Source organism: Neofelis nebulosa, chromosome 6 (genome assembly GCF_028018385.1).
Source record: "Neofelis nebulosa isolate mNeoNeb1 chromosome 6, mNeoNeb1.pri, whole genome shotgun sequence".
NCBI lineage: Eukaryota > Metazoa > Chordata > Mammalia > Carnivora > Felidae > Neofelis > Neofelis nebulosa.
This window is the reverse complement of record NC_080787.1, coordinates 18,748,470-18,766,563: the sequence shown is the minus strand read 5'-3', so window position 1 is coordinate 18,766,563 and position 18,094 is coordinate 18,748,470. Positions and strand designations below refer to the sequence as shown.

General features: G+C 46.5%; 3 protein-coding genes across 12 annotated transcripts in view; 2 read left to right on the top strand and 1 right to left on the bottom strand.

Annotated features, from left to right (window-relative positions):
• The window catches only part of SIRT5 (sirtuin 5), a 41,255-nt gene extending 38,726 nt beyond the window's left edge, over positions 1-2,529 (top strand). For all 10 annotated transcript variants that reach the window (XM_058732961.1, XM_058732962.1, XM_058732967.1 and 7 more), the window contains one exon: positions 2,023-2,529. In XM_058732961.1, the coding sequence (XP_058588944.1) occupies positions 2,023-2,098 (76 nt within the window). In that variant the 3' untranslated portion in view covers positions 2,099-2,529. The remainder of the gene's footprint in view (positions 1-2,022) is intronic.
• Positions 2,530-5,838: 3,309 nt separating this feature from the next.
• NOL7 (nucleolar protein 7) lies at positions 5,839-10,867 on the top strand. Its single transcript, XM_058732969.1, has 8 exons — positions 5,839-6,464; positions 6,564-6,624; positions 7,269-7,327; positions 8,983-9,014; positions 9,250-9,331; positions 10,152-10,273; positions 10,352-10,429; positions 10,686-10,867. The coding sequence occupies exons 1-8, from the start codon at positions 6,196-6,198 to the stop codon at positions 10,760-10,762; spliced, it is 780 nt and encodes a 259-aa protein (XP_058588952.1). The 5' UTR covers positions 5,839-6,195; the 3' UTR covers positions 10,763-10,867.
• A 641-nt stretch (positions 10,868-11,508) lies between these two features.
• The window catches only part of RANBP9 (RAN binding protein 9), a 92,444-nt gene continuing 85,858 nt past the window's right edge, over positions 11,509-18,094 (bottom strand). The window contains exons 13-14 of the mRNA XM_058732958.1: positions 15,850-15,961; positions 11,509-12,501 (exon numbers count right to left, since the gene is read on the bottom strand). Of these exons, the coding sequence (XP_058588941.1) occupies positions 12,371-12,501; positions 15,850-15,961 (243 nt within the window). The 3' untranslated portion in view covers positions 11,509-12,370. The remainder of the gene's footprint in view (positions 12,502-15,849; positions 15,962-18,094) is intronic.

The following is an 18,094-nucleotide window of genomic DNA, read 5'->3' as shown; positions in this document are numbered from 1 at the left end:
GCTGGTCAGTGGCACGGTGACTTAGATCCTCTGAGCATACTTATCCTTTACCGCTGTCATTTCCAACAGCAGTTTCGGGCAGTTTATGATTTTAGAGAACAAAGTTCCTCCCTGAGTAACAACAACAACAACAACAACAACAACAACAACAACAAAAAGCAGCAGTCACGCAGAGAAGGGGGGTTGTCAGGATACTTTGCAGCTCCTCCTGGGAAAAAAATACCGTTTTCTCTTTGCACTTGGCTTTCTCTGCGTCTCTTGTTCTCTCTAGTCTGAGGGCTGGGAGGGCACATTTTTACTGCATCGCATTTAGTGATCTCGTCGACGGCCCTACCGGGCCAGATGCTCTTCCGGTTTTATCGAAGACAGGAACAGAGTGGCCCCTGCTTGCCTAAGGATGTGTCGTCACCCCGTCTCCGGAAACCGTTTGTTTTCTGAGATGCACACCAACATTTCAAACGCCCCTTTATCTGGCCCCTCGAAAGTTTGCACGTTCTGTGATAAGGCATCGTGGGAAGGCTCCAGGCGGGTGAGGGGCTCGGCTTGCTCTTGGAAAGTGGGAGAAAGCTGAACGGGGCAAGGGGCAGGTGAAAGGCCACTTTCTCAGGAAGGAAAACGTGTGCAAGTTGAGGCTGTGGGGATTCCCTAGGAGTTCTCCGTGCCTGGCTGGCATTTTTGGAAGGTCCTCAAGGGGCTTCAACCGGGCAGGTGAGGAGCTTTCTGGCAGCCAGTGTTCAACATGCTGTAGGTGGCCGGAAGGAGTAGAGGTGTCACTGGGTGGGGACATCCGTTAGCGGCACTCTGTCCAGAGACAAGACTTGTTTGAGGTCTAAGGCGTCCACGATTTGTGTTGTGTCAATAAACGATATGGGGCGCGTGGGTGGCTCAGTCAACTAAGCATCCAACTCTTGGTTTCAGCTCACGTACTCTCACAATTCGGGAGATCGAGCCCCGCGTTGGACTCTGCGCTGGCAGCATGGGGCCTGCTCGGGATTTTCTCTCTCTCTCTCTCTCTCTGCCCCTCTCCTGTCTGTCTCTCTGTCTCTCTCTCTCTAAATAAATAAGTAAACATTTTAAACAATTTTTAAAAAATACAGCATGAATGATGAATTACATTGAACATGTGCTTTTTCCATTTTTAATTGTACTCAGTTGGCTTGCTTGTTAACATACTAGAAAATCCTACTTTTACAGGATTCTCCTCATCCTGCATCCAGAGTTGGGCTTATTTTTTGTGTTTTTCCTCAAAGGAAGCCGAAATCATTAATTTTTCTTCTTTGTCCCTGCTGTTTGCTCTTTATGTTTGTTTCTTTCTCCTTTCTGACTATATATACGTCAGTTAGTCGTGAAGTCCAGTGGATCGCTTGAGAGGCCTGTTCAGCGAAAATGTTCATGGTCTGTGTGGTACATGAGGTTATTTTTCTTTAGTCTTTTTTTTTTTTTAATGTTTGTTTGAGACAGAGCGTGAGCAGGGGAGGGGTAGAGAGAGAGGGAGACACAGAATCCGAAGCGGGCTCCAGGCTCCGAGCTGTCAGCACAGAGCCGACGCGGGGCTCGAACTCACAAACCGTGAGGTCATGACCTGAGCCGAAGTTGGAAGCTTAACCAACTGAGCCCCCCAGGCGCCCCTCTCTTGTCTTTAGTGCACGAAAATGCTCTTTTAATGCAGTATATGGATTTTGTAAAACTTACAGTTTCAGTTATGAGGTTGGCAATACGGTCATAAAATGCACTTTACAATTATGTCTCCCCTACCCCTTAAAATAAAATTCGTGTTTATAGCGCCTGAATTCTAGGCTGTTCCTTTCCTAACTACATCCCCTTGATTTCTGTGGCCGGCCTGTAATGAAATGTCTACATCTAGAATTGTCAAAAGCTAGTTTGCCAAGAGTGGGGACAAAGTTCACAATACCGTATTTGTGAGATTTGGGATTTTACTTTGGATACAACCACGCAGTGTGTGAGCGGCTGAAGTCGTGTGTTCATTTTGCCCCTAACTCTGCTGTATTTGTCCTATTTCAGGTTTCACTTCCAGGGGCCTTGCGGTACCACTCTTCCTGAAGCCCTTGCTCCTCATGAAACTGAAAACGTGTCTTAATTGTCCCGGGGAAAGAAGAAATTGTGGCACATCTAAGTACCGGGCCACAGACAGAGGCGAAACAATCATGGGGATGGTGAGCTAAATGTTAAAAAATCTAGAAATAACCTCCGATTCCCTGGCTGGAATCCCACCTGATGATAAGCGATGGCAGTTTAGAAGGAACAATCGCAAACGTAGTCAGAGGGAGAAGTCAATGAACAGTGGAGTTGATGCAGTGTTATTTTGTGTGAACTTAAACACAAGATATCTCTGACGTGTTTGGTTGGTTATTGGAAGGGGATATTTTTGTGATTAGATTTTCTTTTAAAGAAGCAGTTGTGCTGATTTTATTGTTGCTATCTGGGCAAAGATAGGAGTAGAGGGGTCAAACCTTGGTATTTCTAATTTTTGTCAAGTTTTGGTGGAAAATAAACTCACTCTCTACGGTAGGTGATTTATTGTATAAAGATGCTACCCCAAGAGATGTCTTTGTTGGGGGATTTTCCTTTTCGGTGTTTTCCTCGTTTGTCTGTCTTACCTCACAGTGCGTGGGATAACCCTACAACAAGAAGTCATGCACGGAAGGAAGAGAAAAGTAGCACAAGACAGAAAATCAGGGGGCGCTTGGGTGGCTCAGTCGGTTGAGCTTCCGACTTCGGCTCAGGTCACAATCTTGCGGTTCGTGAGTTCGAACCCCGCGTCGGGCTCTGTGCTGACGGCTCAGAGCCTGGAGCCTGCTTCGGATTCTGTGTCTTCCTCTCTCTCTCCCCCTTCCCTGCTCACGCTTTGTCTCTGTCTCTCAAAAAAAAATAAGATAAAAAATGTTAAAAAAATTTTCTAAAAAGATAGAAAATCCGGATTAAAAAAAAATAAACGATGCAAATATATGGACTCCAGGGGCAAACACAGCTGCCTAAAGTTGAGCGCTGGCCTTCTTAGCAGCCAAGGAGGAAAGGGGGACGTGATCGCTGTTTCTCAATGACATAAACACAGAAGCAAACGGTCTGTGTATGGTGGAAAAGCCCACCAAGCTTTCCCAGACACTGAATTCTGAAGCTTTTTTTTTTTTTTTCCTGTGGACTTTAAAAAAATTATGCCCATTCTACCTTGGAGTAAAGTAGTAAAAATACAGCTCCTGCTCAAGCCTCACCATCTAACGCCACACCCAGGGTCCCGGAATGCCTGCTGTCCGGCCTGACCGGGAAGAGTGGTCTTTAGGAAACAGTGGAGGGAGGTCAGTCCTACCTGGGCCCCTTAGATGAGGTGGGTTCCCTGGGTGATCGCACACTTGGGCCACGTTGCCTCAGCCCCTTACAAAACCGCATCTAATGTTACACTGTTGGCTTTCGTAGAAATAGACAAGACACGGGTCACATAAAACTTTGTACTGCGTTTGCAAGTCATAACTTTTCATAAATCCCAGAGGTTCTTTGCTTGGGCAAGAGGGGTGTTCATAACCTACAAGGAGTCTGAAAGACCGGCCAAGCATCTTGAGGGCTCGATTCCCACTTTTCATCATTCACTCTTAATAGTTTTGTTGTTGGGCTTCTCAAAGTTAAATGCATATATTTTCCTAGGGTTAGCGATGTCAGAAGTCAGCATACTGTCCCAGTGAGTCTGATTATATATATTTTTTCAAGCTTATTTGCGAGAGAGAGAGAGTGCGCACATGTGCAAGTGGGGGAGGGACAGAGAGAGAGAGAGAGAGAGAGAGAGAGAGAGAGAATCCCAACCAGGCTCCACGCCACCAGCGCAGAACCTGATGCAGGGCTCGAACCCATGAACCATGAGCTCGTGACCTGAGCCAAAGTCAGACACTTAACTGACTGAGCCACTCAGGTGTGCCCCGCGAGTCTGATTATATTTTTAACCTGTAATTTCTATCTGACCAAAGCCCACGTATTTCGGAACTGTTCTTTGCAACTCTTCTCATCCTGGGCCTTTGGCACCAGTGGCTTTTTTTTAGTTTTTAGTTTGATTCGTGTTTTTTCATTTTTGTTCACGTTTTGGTTTTGTTAGAGAAGATGAAAAAAAAGAAAATACAAAACGTATGTGAGGTAGCATTATTTAATTCAATTTAATGTTTACTGAATGGCTCCCATGTGATAGACACTGGAAATAAGATGATCGGCAAGATATGGGCCTTACCCTCCAGGAGTTCACAGAATGGTTGGGACAACTGTTACGTAAACTATTTTACAGTGTGGCAACTACAGTGAAGTAATATGAGCAAGATTCAGGGAAGAATGCAATTAGAGATGGGTGGAGAGGGGATAGGGTAGATATTAAGGCACTTTAAGAGGAAGTCAGCCTTGGGGTGCCTGGGTGGCTCAGTCGGTTAAGCGTCCGACTTCGGCTCAGGTCATGATCTCGTGGTTCGTGGGTTCGAGCCCCGCATGGGGCTCTGTGCTGACAGCTCAGAGCCTGGAGCCTGTTTCGGATTCTGTGTCTCCCTCTTTCTCTGACCCTCCCCCGTTGATGCTCTGTCTCTCTCTGCCTCAAAAATAAATAAACGTTAAAACAAAAATCTAAGAGGAAGTCAGCCTTGGTGGCAATGTTTGAAGTATAAATAGTTCCACATGGAGGAGTATCAGAAAAGGAAACAGCGTGTACAAATGCATAGCAAGTGCGAAACAGCTTGGTTTGTTCAGAGAGTGACCAATCACTTAGTGCTGTGCAATGGGTGGGAGAAGATAAGCACGGAGATCAGGAAGGGGCCTGTGTGCCAAGAGACAAAATACACCCGGAGGCAGAGAATATAAACAACGCTCGGGTTGCATTCACTAAGTAACGGTGAAGTTATTCTTCTACCAGATTCAGGATTTGCGACCACCCGCCACTGTTCAAGGCTCCTGGGGTTAAAGCAGGGAACCAGACCAGGACCCTATTCTCACATTGCTTACATCCTAATTGGGGTGTCTGATGATCAGCTGTCAGAAGTGGTGTTGACGAACAACGATGAACAGAGGCGTGGACAGTCCAGGGGGCAGGTGGTCAGGGGGGCCTGGCGGCCGAGGTTGCCAAGCACATGTTCGATGCTGAGGATTGATTGAAACCTGCATCTGTCAACTTGTTCCTGTCGGCGACAGAAGGACTGGAAGGCATCGAGGTCCTATTGCTACAGTTCTTCCCTCGGAAATGCCACTTCTTTGGGGTGCAGGGAGTGAAGGGAGCTGACTCTACAAATACTGATTAATTAGACTGTGAAAATTAATAAAGAGAAACTTCACTAAAATGGAGCCGGGAAGTTGGGCAAGGGCGGTCTCACGCTCTACCACTTGCCCTTACTTGCAAATCCAACAGTGGACCTGGCAGGTGTATACTGCTTTATTAACGCCCACAGGAGGGAGAAAGGCTTTCCTCTTCCCCCAGCAACAGCCCAGCCAATGACAGCGTGACAACTCGCCCAATGAGAAGCCACTGTAGTTTGAACTCCCAGTTTACTCCAATGGCCTTTTAGTTTGTAACAGCCCCACCCAAAGGTTCCCTTTCCTTTATAAAAAGAGCGATCCACGCTTTAGGGGTACTTGCTGTGGTTTTGCCTGCAGCCTGTTTGCCACGGGGTTGCAACTGTCTACGATTCCTGAATAAACCCATTTTTCGCTGGTAAAACAACCGGCAGTTTTATTTTTTCAGATTAACAGGACCAAGCGGATCCCCGTGGTAGGTAGGGCCGCCGGGGCTTGCGGTCACAGGTTTCTGGGCACTGGCTGGCATAACTGGCCACTGGACCGGAGGTGGGGGGAGCCAGCCAATCCTGCTGCCAGCCTCCCAGCGGAGGACGTCTCACGATGGCTCTTCCCGTCCTGGAAACGAGCCCCATCCCTGCCCGCTCTCGCAGCCGGCGCGCGAGCCACTGCTGCGGGGCGGAGAGGAATCCAGGTGGGATCCCAGGCGAGGAAAACATCCTACATACAGAGAGGAAACAAACACGGCCGGCTCTCTTTAGGCCACGCCCTTCCTCGTTCTGCGCCTGCGCCTCTGCTGGCGCGCGGCCGTCTTCGCATCTGCACCCGCAGGGGGCGGCCTAACTCGCGTCGCTCTTTCTTTGCGTCACGCGGCGCTTGCGCGTTGCTTCCGGGTCAGAGGCCGGACGGCCGGGCGCTGTGTGGGCCATGGTGCAGCTGCGGCCTCGCGCGTCCCGCGTCCCGGCGTCGGCGATGGTGGACGAGGGCCAGCCCGCCTCCGAGGAGGAGGAAGAGGAGGCGGAGCACGGCCTGTTGCTCGGGCAGCCCAGCAGCGGCGCGGCCGCGGAGCCGCTGGAGGAAGACGACGAGGAAGGGGACGACGAGTTTGACGACGAGGCCCCGGAGGAGCTGACTTTCGCCAGCGCCCAGGCGGAAGCACGAGAGGAGGAGCGGCGGGTTCGGGAGTCGGTGCGCAGGTTCGGAGCCCGCAGCCGGCAGGGAGAAACCGCCCCCCCCCCCCCCCCCCCCCGGTCCGCGCGTGTCGCCCCGCACTGACTTGTCACTCTTTCTCTCAGGGACAAAACGCTCCTGAAGGAGAAGAGGAAGCGACGCGAGGAGCTGTTCATCGAACAAAAGGTTAGAGGCTGGGGAGGCGTCTCCGTTTCAAAGCCACCCCGGCCGGGGCAGAATTCCCATGTTTGGCAGGGAGAGTCGCTGAGATTTCTGGGGACAGCGGCGAAAGCCAAGGCGCTCGTGCTCTTTGCTGTCCACCGATTGAAAATGGGAGTGGGAAGAGGCGGGAGTTTGAGATCATGGTGTTCTCCCCCTTGTACCAGCTCACCGTGACGAGCCTGGTCGTTTAGTCTCTCGGAGGTCGTTTCTTTACCCGAAATTGGGTTGTTGAGGTACTTTGCAAAGTAAAGGCTGTACCTGGAGTATCTTTGCTTTGCTGTCTGACGTTTGGCAGATTGGCCACAGAGAGCCCGCTCAGAGGGACGTGACTTGACTGCGCTCATGGCAGAACAGTGGCCTCTGGGGTGGAATACAGGGGCCAGCCTTCCCAGTCTTCGCTCAGTCTTCCCAAGAATGTGTTACAGGTTCTGAGCTTCCTGGGCCCACTGCTTCCACAGCGTAGGGATCGCAGGGGCAGGGAGGGTTCAGCCTGATTCATTTCTTGCTCTGGGTGTAAAGCTGTGTCCTTAGAGCCAGAAACTTGAGAAGCAGCCCAGGGTGTGTCATGTATCTCACCTCTGATTAATTTTTAAATGTTTTAATCTAAGAAAAGGAAACTCCTTCCGGATAACATTCTAGAGAAGTTAACTACAGCCGGACAGACTAAGTAAGTAATAGATCCTGTTATATACGCCTTGCTTAGACACCTGTCTTTGGATGCTATACGGGTACACACGTTTGTTTGAATCCACATAATAATAAAGAGAATAAGACAGAAAGCTACACAGCAGGTGGTTGGATTTGGTGGGAAAGGTGGAGGGAATTAACTCCACTTTTCAGTCTTTTGCCACTTTTTAAAAAAAATTTGGATGTTTATTTTTGAGAGAGCAAGCGGGGGAGGGGCAGAGAGAGAGAGGGAGGCGCAGAATCCGAAGCAGGCTCGGAGCGGTCAGCACAGAGCCCGAGGCGGGGCTCGAACCCACGGACCGCGAGATCGTGACCTGAGCCGAAGTCGGAGGCACCACCCAGGTGCCCCACCACTTTGTGTTCATTCCCACAGCAAACTCTAGCCTCCGAGTTACTGATTCCAGTGTGTTCAGTCAGGGGACGGTTGTGCTCCTGTCATTGTACTAAGGGCAGGGGAGACGGTGGTGAGTAAAATGATGTCTTGAACTGTATCAGCTAGTGGAGTAGCAGGCACATCCGCAGGCTCTGAGGCTCCTCTCGTCCCGTGCTTGCCTTGGCTGCTCCCCGGCTTCGGTTTCATTCCTCTCATTTAGCAGCTGTGCCCTGTGCCGAATGTGTAAAGGCCCGTGCAGTAGTTCTCGTCCTCCTCTAGCCCTTGAAATCAAACCTTAATAAATTTAGACTGCTAGATATTCGGCAATTTTTTAATATTCTCCTGGCCTCTCCTGACTGCTTTGTTAAGTTCAGAAGTTTAGTCCTGTAGTTTTTTCTTTTTTTAATATTTATTAAGAGAGCGTGCAGACAGGGGAGGGGAAGGAGAGGGAGAGAGAGAATCTCAGGAGCTCGACCTGGGACTCAATCCCACGACCGTGGGATCATGACCTGAGCCGCTCACTTAGTGGACACCACCCAGACACCCCTAGTCCTGTATTTCTTGCCTAGGCCAGCGGTTCTCAAAATTTTCAGTAAAAGCCTTTTCCAGAGAGCTATTCAAGTTCTGTAAACACTACCAGTAAACTTACCAACAGTTGTTACCTGGGGCACATTCCCCTTTCCTCCTTAAAAACCAAGCTCAGATGTCCTCGCTGCCTCCTTAGTGTAGCTTTTCCCCTGTGCTGGTGTTTCCATATGGCAGTCTCCTGTTGTGTTTTGTCAGTTCACATTGGTCTCTCGTTAGACCACTACTCTTCCAGGCTAGTCCTGGTCTCCATCCTTGTCTTTCTGTCTGAACTGCTGGATTAACCCTTTGTGATTCCTCCAAGTAAAACGAGGCGGTCTTCCCACCTTTTCACTTTGTATTTTGAATACTGTATTACAGAACTCGTTTTTCCTGAAGTCTTTCACTTTACTGTTAACCACAGCGATCTGCTTCTGCTGAAGTTTGCTCATACGCTTTGAGATCTTCACTTCTGAGAAGATACTCCCTCCCTAGCGTATTACTAGTTTGGGAATTGGTAGCAGTGCCCTGGGGAGGGACTTTTGCTTTCCAAAACTGATTAACGATCCTGAGTAAAAACCGAGGATGGTGGTAATGAAAAGGGGAGATCTTCGTAAAAGCAGATGAAATTGTGTTAACCAGTGGAGTCATCTTTGCTATCTGCCTTACCAATCAGTGTTTTTATTGTTCTTCCTTAGCATCAAGAAATCATCAGGAAAGTTGAAAGAAGGTATGAACTATTCTCATTTCAATAACTTCTCTTGTAAGTGTCAGGTACATTTGCAGATATTTGCAGCCAAATGTTTGGCCCCGAGAGAGTGTGGGAATAGGCCTGGCCAAGCGTAGCTTGGCCCGTTGTCTCTATTCCTTACAAATAAGGATTGCACCCAGATTGGTACTAGATTTAAAGTACAGTCCAGTAAATGTCCCTGCTTTGTTTTACATATATAAACTCAATTTTTTAGCGAATCTGCAGAAGGAAAATGAAGACTGTGACAAAGGAAGTGATTCCAAGAAAGCTAAAGTACAAAAAGTACAGTCTGTCGGGTAAGGAGGGTCTTTCTTCTTTTCAGAGAATGTAAAGCTGACCTGAGAGAGAGTATTGGCTTGTGGGGGGAAATAGTTTCATTATAGTAGTTTCAGATTACCTCCGCTATGGGAAAACCAGTTCTGATATTTACATAAAAATCAGACCTCTGCCTCCTAAAATGGAAACGTTAGTCTATTTGTATGTAGTAAAATAGCCCAGTGATGTCATTTTATTCACGATCTGCACATACAGAAAATTAGGATTTTGTGTTTTTTAAAAAAAATTTTTTTTTAATGTTTGTTTATTTTTGAGAGAGACAGAGACAGAATGTGAGTGGGTTAGGGGAAGAGAGAGAGGGAGACACAGCATCCGAAGCAGACTCCAGGCTCTGAGCCGTCAGCACAGAGCCCTACGTGGGGCTCGAACTCATGAGCTGTGAGATCATGACCCGAGCCAAAGCCAGACGCTTAACCAACTGAGCCACCCAGGCGCCCCTTTTCACTTTTTTTTTTTTTTTTAATTTTTTTTTTTTTCAACATTTTTTATTTATTTTTGGGACAGAGAGAGACAGAGCATGAACGGGGGAGGGGCAGAGAGAGAGGGAGACACAGAATCGGAAACAGGCTCCAGGCTCCGAGCCATCAGCCCAGAGCCTGACGCGGGGCTCGAACTCACGGACCGCGAGATCATGACCTGGCTGAAGTCGGACGCTTAACCGACTGCGCCACCCAGGCGCCCCTCTTTTCACTTTTTTAAATAGCTAACAAAACACTTTTTATTTTCAAACTCAGCATGTTATCAGATTTGCTCATTTTGACCTTTTGTGTTTGTCACCAGCCAGAATAAAAGCTACTTGGCTCTAAGGCTAAAAGATCAAGATCTGAGAGATTCAAGACAGCAAGCAGCAAAAGCCTTTATACAGAATTCTTTGTATGGTCCAGGAACCAACAGAACTACTGGTAATTTCTTTACAGACCGTCTCTCTCTCTTTTTACTGCAAATTAAACAAAGAAGTGATAGATCATTCTCTTTTCTAGTAAATAAGTTCCTGTCTCTTGAAAATAAGAGGTTACCAGTGAAAAAGGCTGCAGCCCAGTTTCTGAATAATGCTTGGGGTAAGATCCAGCTCCGCTCCCTCAACTTTTTATATATCGCACACTTTCTTTTAAGGAGGTAGTAAATACTTAAATAATCGTGAGATATCCATTTTTTCCTTATAATGGCTTCTGTATTAATATCTTGAAGTTGCTTCTAAAACATAGATCGGCGTGGTATATCTACTGTACAATTTGATTAGTGTTTATATTCATAGAATTGTTTCTTGCGAATTTCGTATCCAATATTCTTACTGCATAAAATTTTCTATTCTAGGAACTCAGAAAAAACAAAATGCCAAGAGGTTTAAAAGACGGTGGATGGTCAGAAAGATGAAAACTTCTAAGAAGTGAAGTAAATGAAGTAAATGAAGGATGAGAACTTGTATGTATAGGACTCAGTTATTTGGTTTAGAAAATGCTCTTAAAAAAGACCTAATAAATGATTTATAAAGAGTTTTGAAGGGTTACTGCAAAACTCGTAGGTCTGTTGGGGGAAGCACCCCATCACCTCTCATCCTTCAGGACAGTCCTGCCTCGTAGTTGGTTTCCCTTTTTTATGAGCGTTTGCGCATTTAATTGAAAGCTCGTCTTCCACCTGCGGTGTGGGGTGCACAGCAGGGCGAGAGAAGTGGGCCCTGGGGCGTTTCCAGCTGCAGCTCTCAGCTGCCTTGGTCTCGCAGAGGTTTTGGTGCTCTGAGGGGCATTTGTTTCCCAGGCTATGGGACGGGAAGGAAGTAGCTGAAAGCTCAGTATCTCAGTGCAGTAAGTATTTCGTCTTGAGGAAGATGGAAGCCTCCGTGCAGAGTTCATTAGCCAGAGGATTTGGTGATCTTGGTTGAGTGTTACTTTTAACCGGGTTGGGCGGGTGTGCTTTGGTGGCAGGCCCCGTGCCATCGTTCCTCCTGTAGTTACAGAAACAGGAGCTGAACTGCCTGTTTTCTTGCGGCAGCACCCACAGCATCAGGTCTGACCCTACTCTAGGGCGGCCAGTAAGCTGAAGGCAGTCTTGCGTTGTAGAACTCAGATTTAGAGAATCGCTCTAATTCTGTATTAGAAGTGTGCGGGCACCTAATATATAAATTCAATTGACACTCTAGTATCTGTAATAGTAAATTTTTAATGGCTGGTTAATTATATCACTACATTTTTATTGCAATATAGTACTCATTTAAGCACTTAAAAATGGAAGGTGTACAAAGATTAAATTAAGACACGGTAAATTGACTAAATATTTGGTTTTTATATAAATAAAGGTCATAACCACACTGTTGACATGTAATACTGTTATAATACAACAGTTAAACTTGTGAGTCTACAACAGAAGTCGTCTGTAGTTAAACAGGAAACAAAGTTGAAAAAGACCATGTTAAAACAAAACTACTGGGACTAACAGGTCGGGATTGTAAGTAGCAACAAACATATTCACTCAGCTCCTGAGTATTTCAAGTTTTACAGTACACATTAAAAATGATTTCTTCCATCAACACTATAAATTCAAACTGTCGGATGTTTATGCGTTTTGCAAGTTACACTGATTGAATGCTTATATGGGAGCGGGGGTCGGAGCATCTCCCAAATCGAAGTTTACATCACCCACATGCTAACACAAACACAACTGGTTCCGTTTCCTTCCCCCCTCTCCCCCAAACAAAGGCGGCAGGATTTTTTGGTTTCTTTTAGGTAATTGTTTTAAAGGATTTGTGATGATCAATTTGAACGTCTGAAATTCAGTAATATTGAACTCTTAGACAACTAAGAGGTTAAAGATGGAAAATAATTTCTCCTAACACCAAGTTAGAAAATCATTTGCATCATGCTGTAAACTAGGAAGCAATGTAAAGCGACAAAAACCTGTCCCCAGTACATAATTAAAAAATCTAAATTTCAAATCAGCAGAGCTGGTCTCCTTCCAGGTTGACTATATGCCACAATGTACACGTGAGCTCCTTAAATGCATAGCTAGTGTAGGTAGTCTTCCACTGTGGCAAACGCACAGGATCCGATTCCTGACCGAGCCATCAGTCCTAGACATTGTGTGGCCTGGCCCATTGCTAGGGCGAGTGGAGGTTGCTTTGGCAGATTGTGGGTTTCTGAGGAAAAATGATTAAAAACGGAAACAGCAATTAGCAAGACATTTCCCAAAAACTTCTCAACGGGGAAAATACTGCATTACTCGAAAACTTACCCCTGCCTATACTGTTCTTAATTACCTCACTAGCATCGGTCATTTCTAAGCCAGTCATTAACGTCTTTGGCCCTGCTGCTCGGACTAGGTGCTATGGGTACTGAGTATTCGACTCTGAAGGAAAATTCTTGCAGAATTCGACACTTAAAACCTTCCACGTTAACTATGATGGGAAAGAGGTCCGGTCTTACCTGATATTTACAGTGGGGAGTAAGGACTATTTAGTATTTCTCTTCGACTTAAGTCACTTGACCTAACAGGAAAAGGCCTCAGGCTTAAAGTAAAAGTTTCACCGATAAACGCCTCCCCTTCTGGGGATAGAACCCACCAGAGGCTAATTGTCTCCAAGGCATATTGGTGAATGTTGTTTGGGCTTCTAGGGAGCAAATGGTGACGGTGGCCGTGAGGCAAGACAAAAGCAAAACCACCCTACAACGTTGGAGGGAGTTGACTTACAGTTGGTAGATAAAATACGTTTTAAATGGCCGATAAATTTGTTCTCCGTGTCCTACATACCAGAAGTCTGCAAGACTTCAAGTTCTGTGCCAGAAATGAAAAAATGAGCTACTGGTGAAACTGGCCAAGTTCCTAGTGATCTCTCCCTGGGTGGAGAAGTCCAAGTTTCAAGCTGATTAGATTCCCAATTAATAAAATCACTCCTCAGTCCTTTCTAGGCATAGTGGACAACGAAGGGCAAAGACCATTACTGGCAGGTAAGGCCACACTCCATACTATCCTGTTTTTGTTATTTCATAGGGAGAGAGCATGCACGTGAGTGGGGGAGGGGCAGAGGCAGAGAGAGAGGATCTGAAGCAGGCGCCACGCTCAGCCCAGAGCGCGACACAGGGCACGACCCCTCGACCCTGGGATCATGAGCTGAGCTGAAATCAAGGAGTTGGACGCTCAAACGACTGAGCCACCAGGTGCCCCAATTTAATTCTACTTTTGATTCCAAGGTTACAATGGGGTGGGAGAAAGTTCCATAAGGAATGGCACCAAAACATAAAGGAAGCAAATACAGGATTTAAAGGTACAAAAGAACACAAAATAGGATCAAGAATTGAAGAATGGAAATCTGCAAGAAAAGGTACACACATCAGTGAGAAAGCATGGTTTGAAAAGTGGTCTGTGGGTTAGGATTAATAAAGTCCTGGCTATTCTTCGGTGAGACACTGTTTAGCTAAACTTTGATGTGATAAAGTTTTTGCCAGCTCTAACCAGGATGGACTTTATAGTTCTGTCTTGAGTCCAGAACAATTTAAGTTTTACACAAAATCAACATGAAAAGGAATAAAAAATGGAAAAGGAAGCTTTTTTTTTTCAAAAATGTCTGATGGTTCACAGGGAAGTAACCTTGCTGGAAGACAAGCATCAGGAGGCATGTGGTTATAAGCATCTTTAAATTCTTTCTGGATCTGCAACTGACAAGAACTAACATACAATTAATATGTAACAACTTTAAGCACTAATTACAGATGGTACTACATAAAATAGCATGGTATTTATAAATATCCACATATTCATCTACAGCGATTTATATTAATAAGCCGTCATTAATTTTGCAGGAATCCTATGACTATAAATTTAAGTACTAGGTACAGCTGAACCTATCTACTAGGCAGCACAGTGAGAGTACACAGATCTTTAATGGCCCTACAAAATTTCATATTTAATCACTGAATTACCTTAAAGAACTCGACATAAAAAACTATTCTAAAAAAACTGGTTACTTCAAAAATTCTTCACGAATCTGATCCTTAAATATGAAGGCTGTAATTTCAAAAAGACCATTACAGTAAACCACAATTTGCCCTACAATCTCAGCATTACTACTGAGTTGTTTTTACCAATAGAGCTAAGTGGATTTCATATAACCAGAGAATACGACACGTTAACCAGAGAAAATTCACGTGATTTATTATATACAAATTCTAAATTTATAGAAACCCCACCAAAGACGCTTTTTTTTTTCTTACCGTTATTGCAAACCCCCCCCCCCCACCACTGTTAACACAAAGAATTCACAGTTCACCCCTGAGAAACACCAGTTTGAACTACACAGACCCGCTTCCAGCTGCGGTTTTTGATACGGTACAGGGATGTAGACGGCTCTTCCCTTCGGGTTTTCTTCACCTCCAGCTTTATTGTAAGAATCCAGAACACAACACGCGTCACATACCAGATCAGTGTCTATCAAGGGCTCCTGTTCTTGGCAGGGCTTCCCGCCAGCAGCGGTTAAGTTTTAGGGGAGTCAAAAGTTACACGCAAATTTTTGTGCTGGGGGGTTGGTGTCCCAACCCCCACTCGGTTCGAGCGTCAACTGTAATGAACTTTGTAAGAGCAGATAAGGCTCATGTAGGAACACTTGCTCCCTTCACATTCTAGCCATACGGTCCCTGGCCCGCTGCAGGTCTCCCTGCTCTTTGTGGCAATGCTCTCACGCACCTGAAATGGTGTGAAACGTGTTGCTAGAAGCTCCCTAACAGGGCCGAGCAGGAGTGGGAGCCTCATTTTACCTGCGGATTTAGCCTGTAAAGTCAGGTCAAAAGCCACTCTTCTTTAAGTTACTTTTGAAAAGAATCTCCGAGAGAAGATCATAGTTTCACGTAAACCACCCTGTACGGTTTATATATAAATGCACGGAATGTTACAGCATTCACAGAAAAAGTATTTGTTCGGGACATGAGTCCTGTAAGCATACTCTGTAGTGAGTTGCTTACAGGGACAGCAACCGACCAGGGGAACGGCAAACCGGTCTCCCTCCGTGCTCCCCTCTAGCGACGTCTCACTACCGAAACTGCTGCTCTCTTCCCCCCCCTCGCTTTTTACCTGGTAAGGGCATGATACGGCTGAATATGCTGAACTTTCATGCAAATACGGTGCTGCTCCAAGGGCTGGTGCTGGCAGGGCAGTCACACGTCACCCGGAAGTCCCTCGTGTCCATCTCAAGCACAGCGGAAGCTGCGGTATGTGCGGCTCAGCCCCAAAACGCTTACACGACATGCACGCAAAGACTTGCATTTTCCAGACTTCCCGGGGTATGATCTCAATATACCGTTGTGGTTTTTTTTGTATTATTCTGTTTGAATCCATTTAATTTTGGAATTGAGATGGTGGAGGGGAAGGTTTCTATATTTTGAAATAATTTTACCTTTTTTAAAACGTAGAAATGGTTTCTACATTAAGATTTTACCAAAATACGAATCCCGTCTCAAATATGCAGACACTCTGGCTGAAGTGACGCTTCACTCACCTAGTATTGCACTGTTAAGGGCTGAGCACACAGGTTCTCTCTGAATTGGGTCAAGCTGATTTCCAACCGGGCTGTTCCAAGGATCCGAGTAAGCGAGTAAACTGAATGCGTCCTGTTGAAAACACAGCAGTTTGGTTTTTCATTCAAACGCTTCAGCTACCGTCCTCCCCACGGCTACAAAGTTGAGAGACAAGTAAAATACACAACACAGCTTTCCGGCACAAGACTACGGTAACACTCAAACCCATTTACCCCAATGATTATGAGGCTATATATATTTTTTTAACAAGATGATACAACAAAGCCTAATGGGTCTTCCTTCTTCTTTACTGTAAACAGCCAATCCGAATCTGAATCTTCCCCCATCCCTACAACACATACACAACGGCAAAATTAAATTCTGGTGGAACGGGCTAATTAAAGAGGAAGACAAAAACATTCAGATGCTCTATAATTTATCACCACTGGTATGAATCTGACATTAAAAGGACAGAGCCTATTTATTTTCTTAAACAGATGTGGGGACGAGCTCCATCTCCCTGGATGTCATTTTCTCAAACTCGGGACCAACAAGGTAAACTGGCTGCCCTTCAGGAACATTCGGTAGTTCCAACCATCCTCGAGCCACCCTTCCGAAAGGGACGGACACGCGGTCTTCTCAGTCAGTGACTCTCAGTCAGTAAGCACTAGCCGCTCCAGGACACTGGCAGCGTCCGTTCGTTCTAACCTCTCAGTACAGGAGGTCGTCCTCTCCTGCCCAAAGTCAAGGCCCTAATCCGGGGCGGTGTTCCCGAGAGAGGCGAATGACAGGACGCCTTCCCGGTTCAGAAGGCCTACGTAGGACAGTGCTTAGGAAAGCGTCAACGAATTCGGTCAGGGCCACTTTCAAAATGAGGATTACGGACACGTGGGAGACTGGACTTTCTGAAGGAAAGGGTCCCAGGTCCAGCCGCCCGGACGTTCCTCCGCTCAACTCACCGCTGCTCAGAGCGGCCGCGGAGGCCCGGGCTTGCCGGTCAGCTGTGCTCTGGCCCTTTCTCACCCCACGCGGCCTGCACACCGGGGAGCCCGGGGGAGGGCCGTCCACACAGCCGGAGCCGCGCGGCCTGGGGCTACCGGGCGGGGAATACACGTGCCTCTCAAAGAAAACGCGTGCGGCTCGTCCACGGTCTTCCTTCCGCTGCTGAATATTTCATGGGTGGTAGACGGCTCGCCCCAGTTTTTATAATGAAAGGTCTCTGAAAGGAAAATTTCTTTCTTACACTATTTTGAGTCCCCTGCAGCTACTCACAGACGCTGGGAACAGGGAAGCAGCTTCACACACCCGCCCATCACAGGACCTGCTTCTTCCAGTGCATCGCACAGAGCCACTCCGTTCTATTTCCTGGCTCCCCCACCCCCGCCATCCGAATTTACTGATGGAAAGAGTATTAACGTCCTGTAACCTGGGAAGCTAACTCTAGTCACTGATCTTCGCTCAAGACTTAACTGACCCCACAGCCACCCAGTGAGGTACCATCCCCGTGCCACAGAAAGTTAGCTGAAGTACACCGAAGAAGCGTTCAAGGAACAACTGGCACCTAACAACCTCTAAGCACAAAACTGTCCTCTTGGGTCTATACGTCTGGACACGCAACCAAAAACGAGAAAGGTTGCGGTCCCAGATCTCAAGGCAGACCGTTCTTCTGTTAACACCTTCTTCTAGTATTTCACCAAAACCTCATGGAAAAAAAAAGATAATGATGGTAGTTATTTATCGTGCACTAATACCGGGTGAAGCAATGTTTCGAGCCCTAACGTGGAGAATCTCATTTTATCCTCACAATAACCTTAGGAGACGGATACTGTTATGCCCATCTTACAGAGAAGCAAACTGAGGCAGTGAGAGCTTAAGGGCACACAGTTAGTACAGAACCTCTTTTAGTAAGATGCAGCTTCTTTTAACTGCCAATCTAAATATCAAGATGAAGAAAGGCTAAAATTTAGCTCCAATATTTTCAAAACAATGGAGTATTATTGCACACAGCTGCCAGACCCTGAGGACACAGAGAGCAATCACCAGGACCTAGTCATTGTGCCAAGAACCCACGCGGTCTTACGGCGAAGTCAGACATGTAAATGAACAATGGACAGGGTACTGCTTATGAACATGCAGTATTTTGTGTCACGTGTCACAGTCCCAGAGAGACCCAAAGTACGTGGAAACAGGCTGAGAGAAAGAAAGGCACGGACGGAGCCAGAGGTA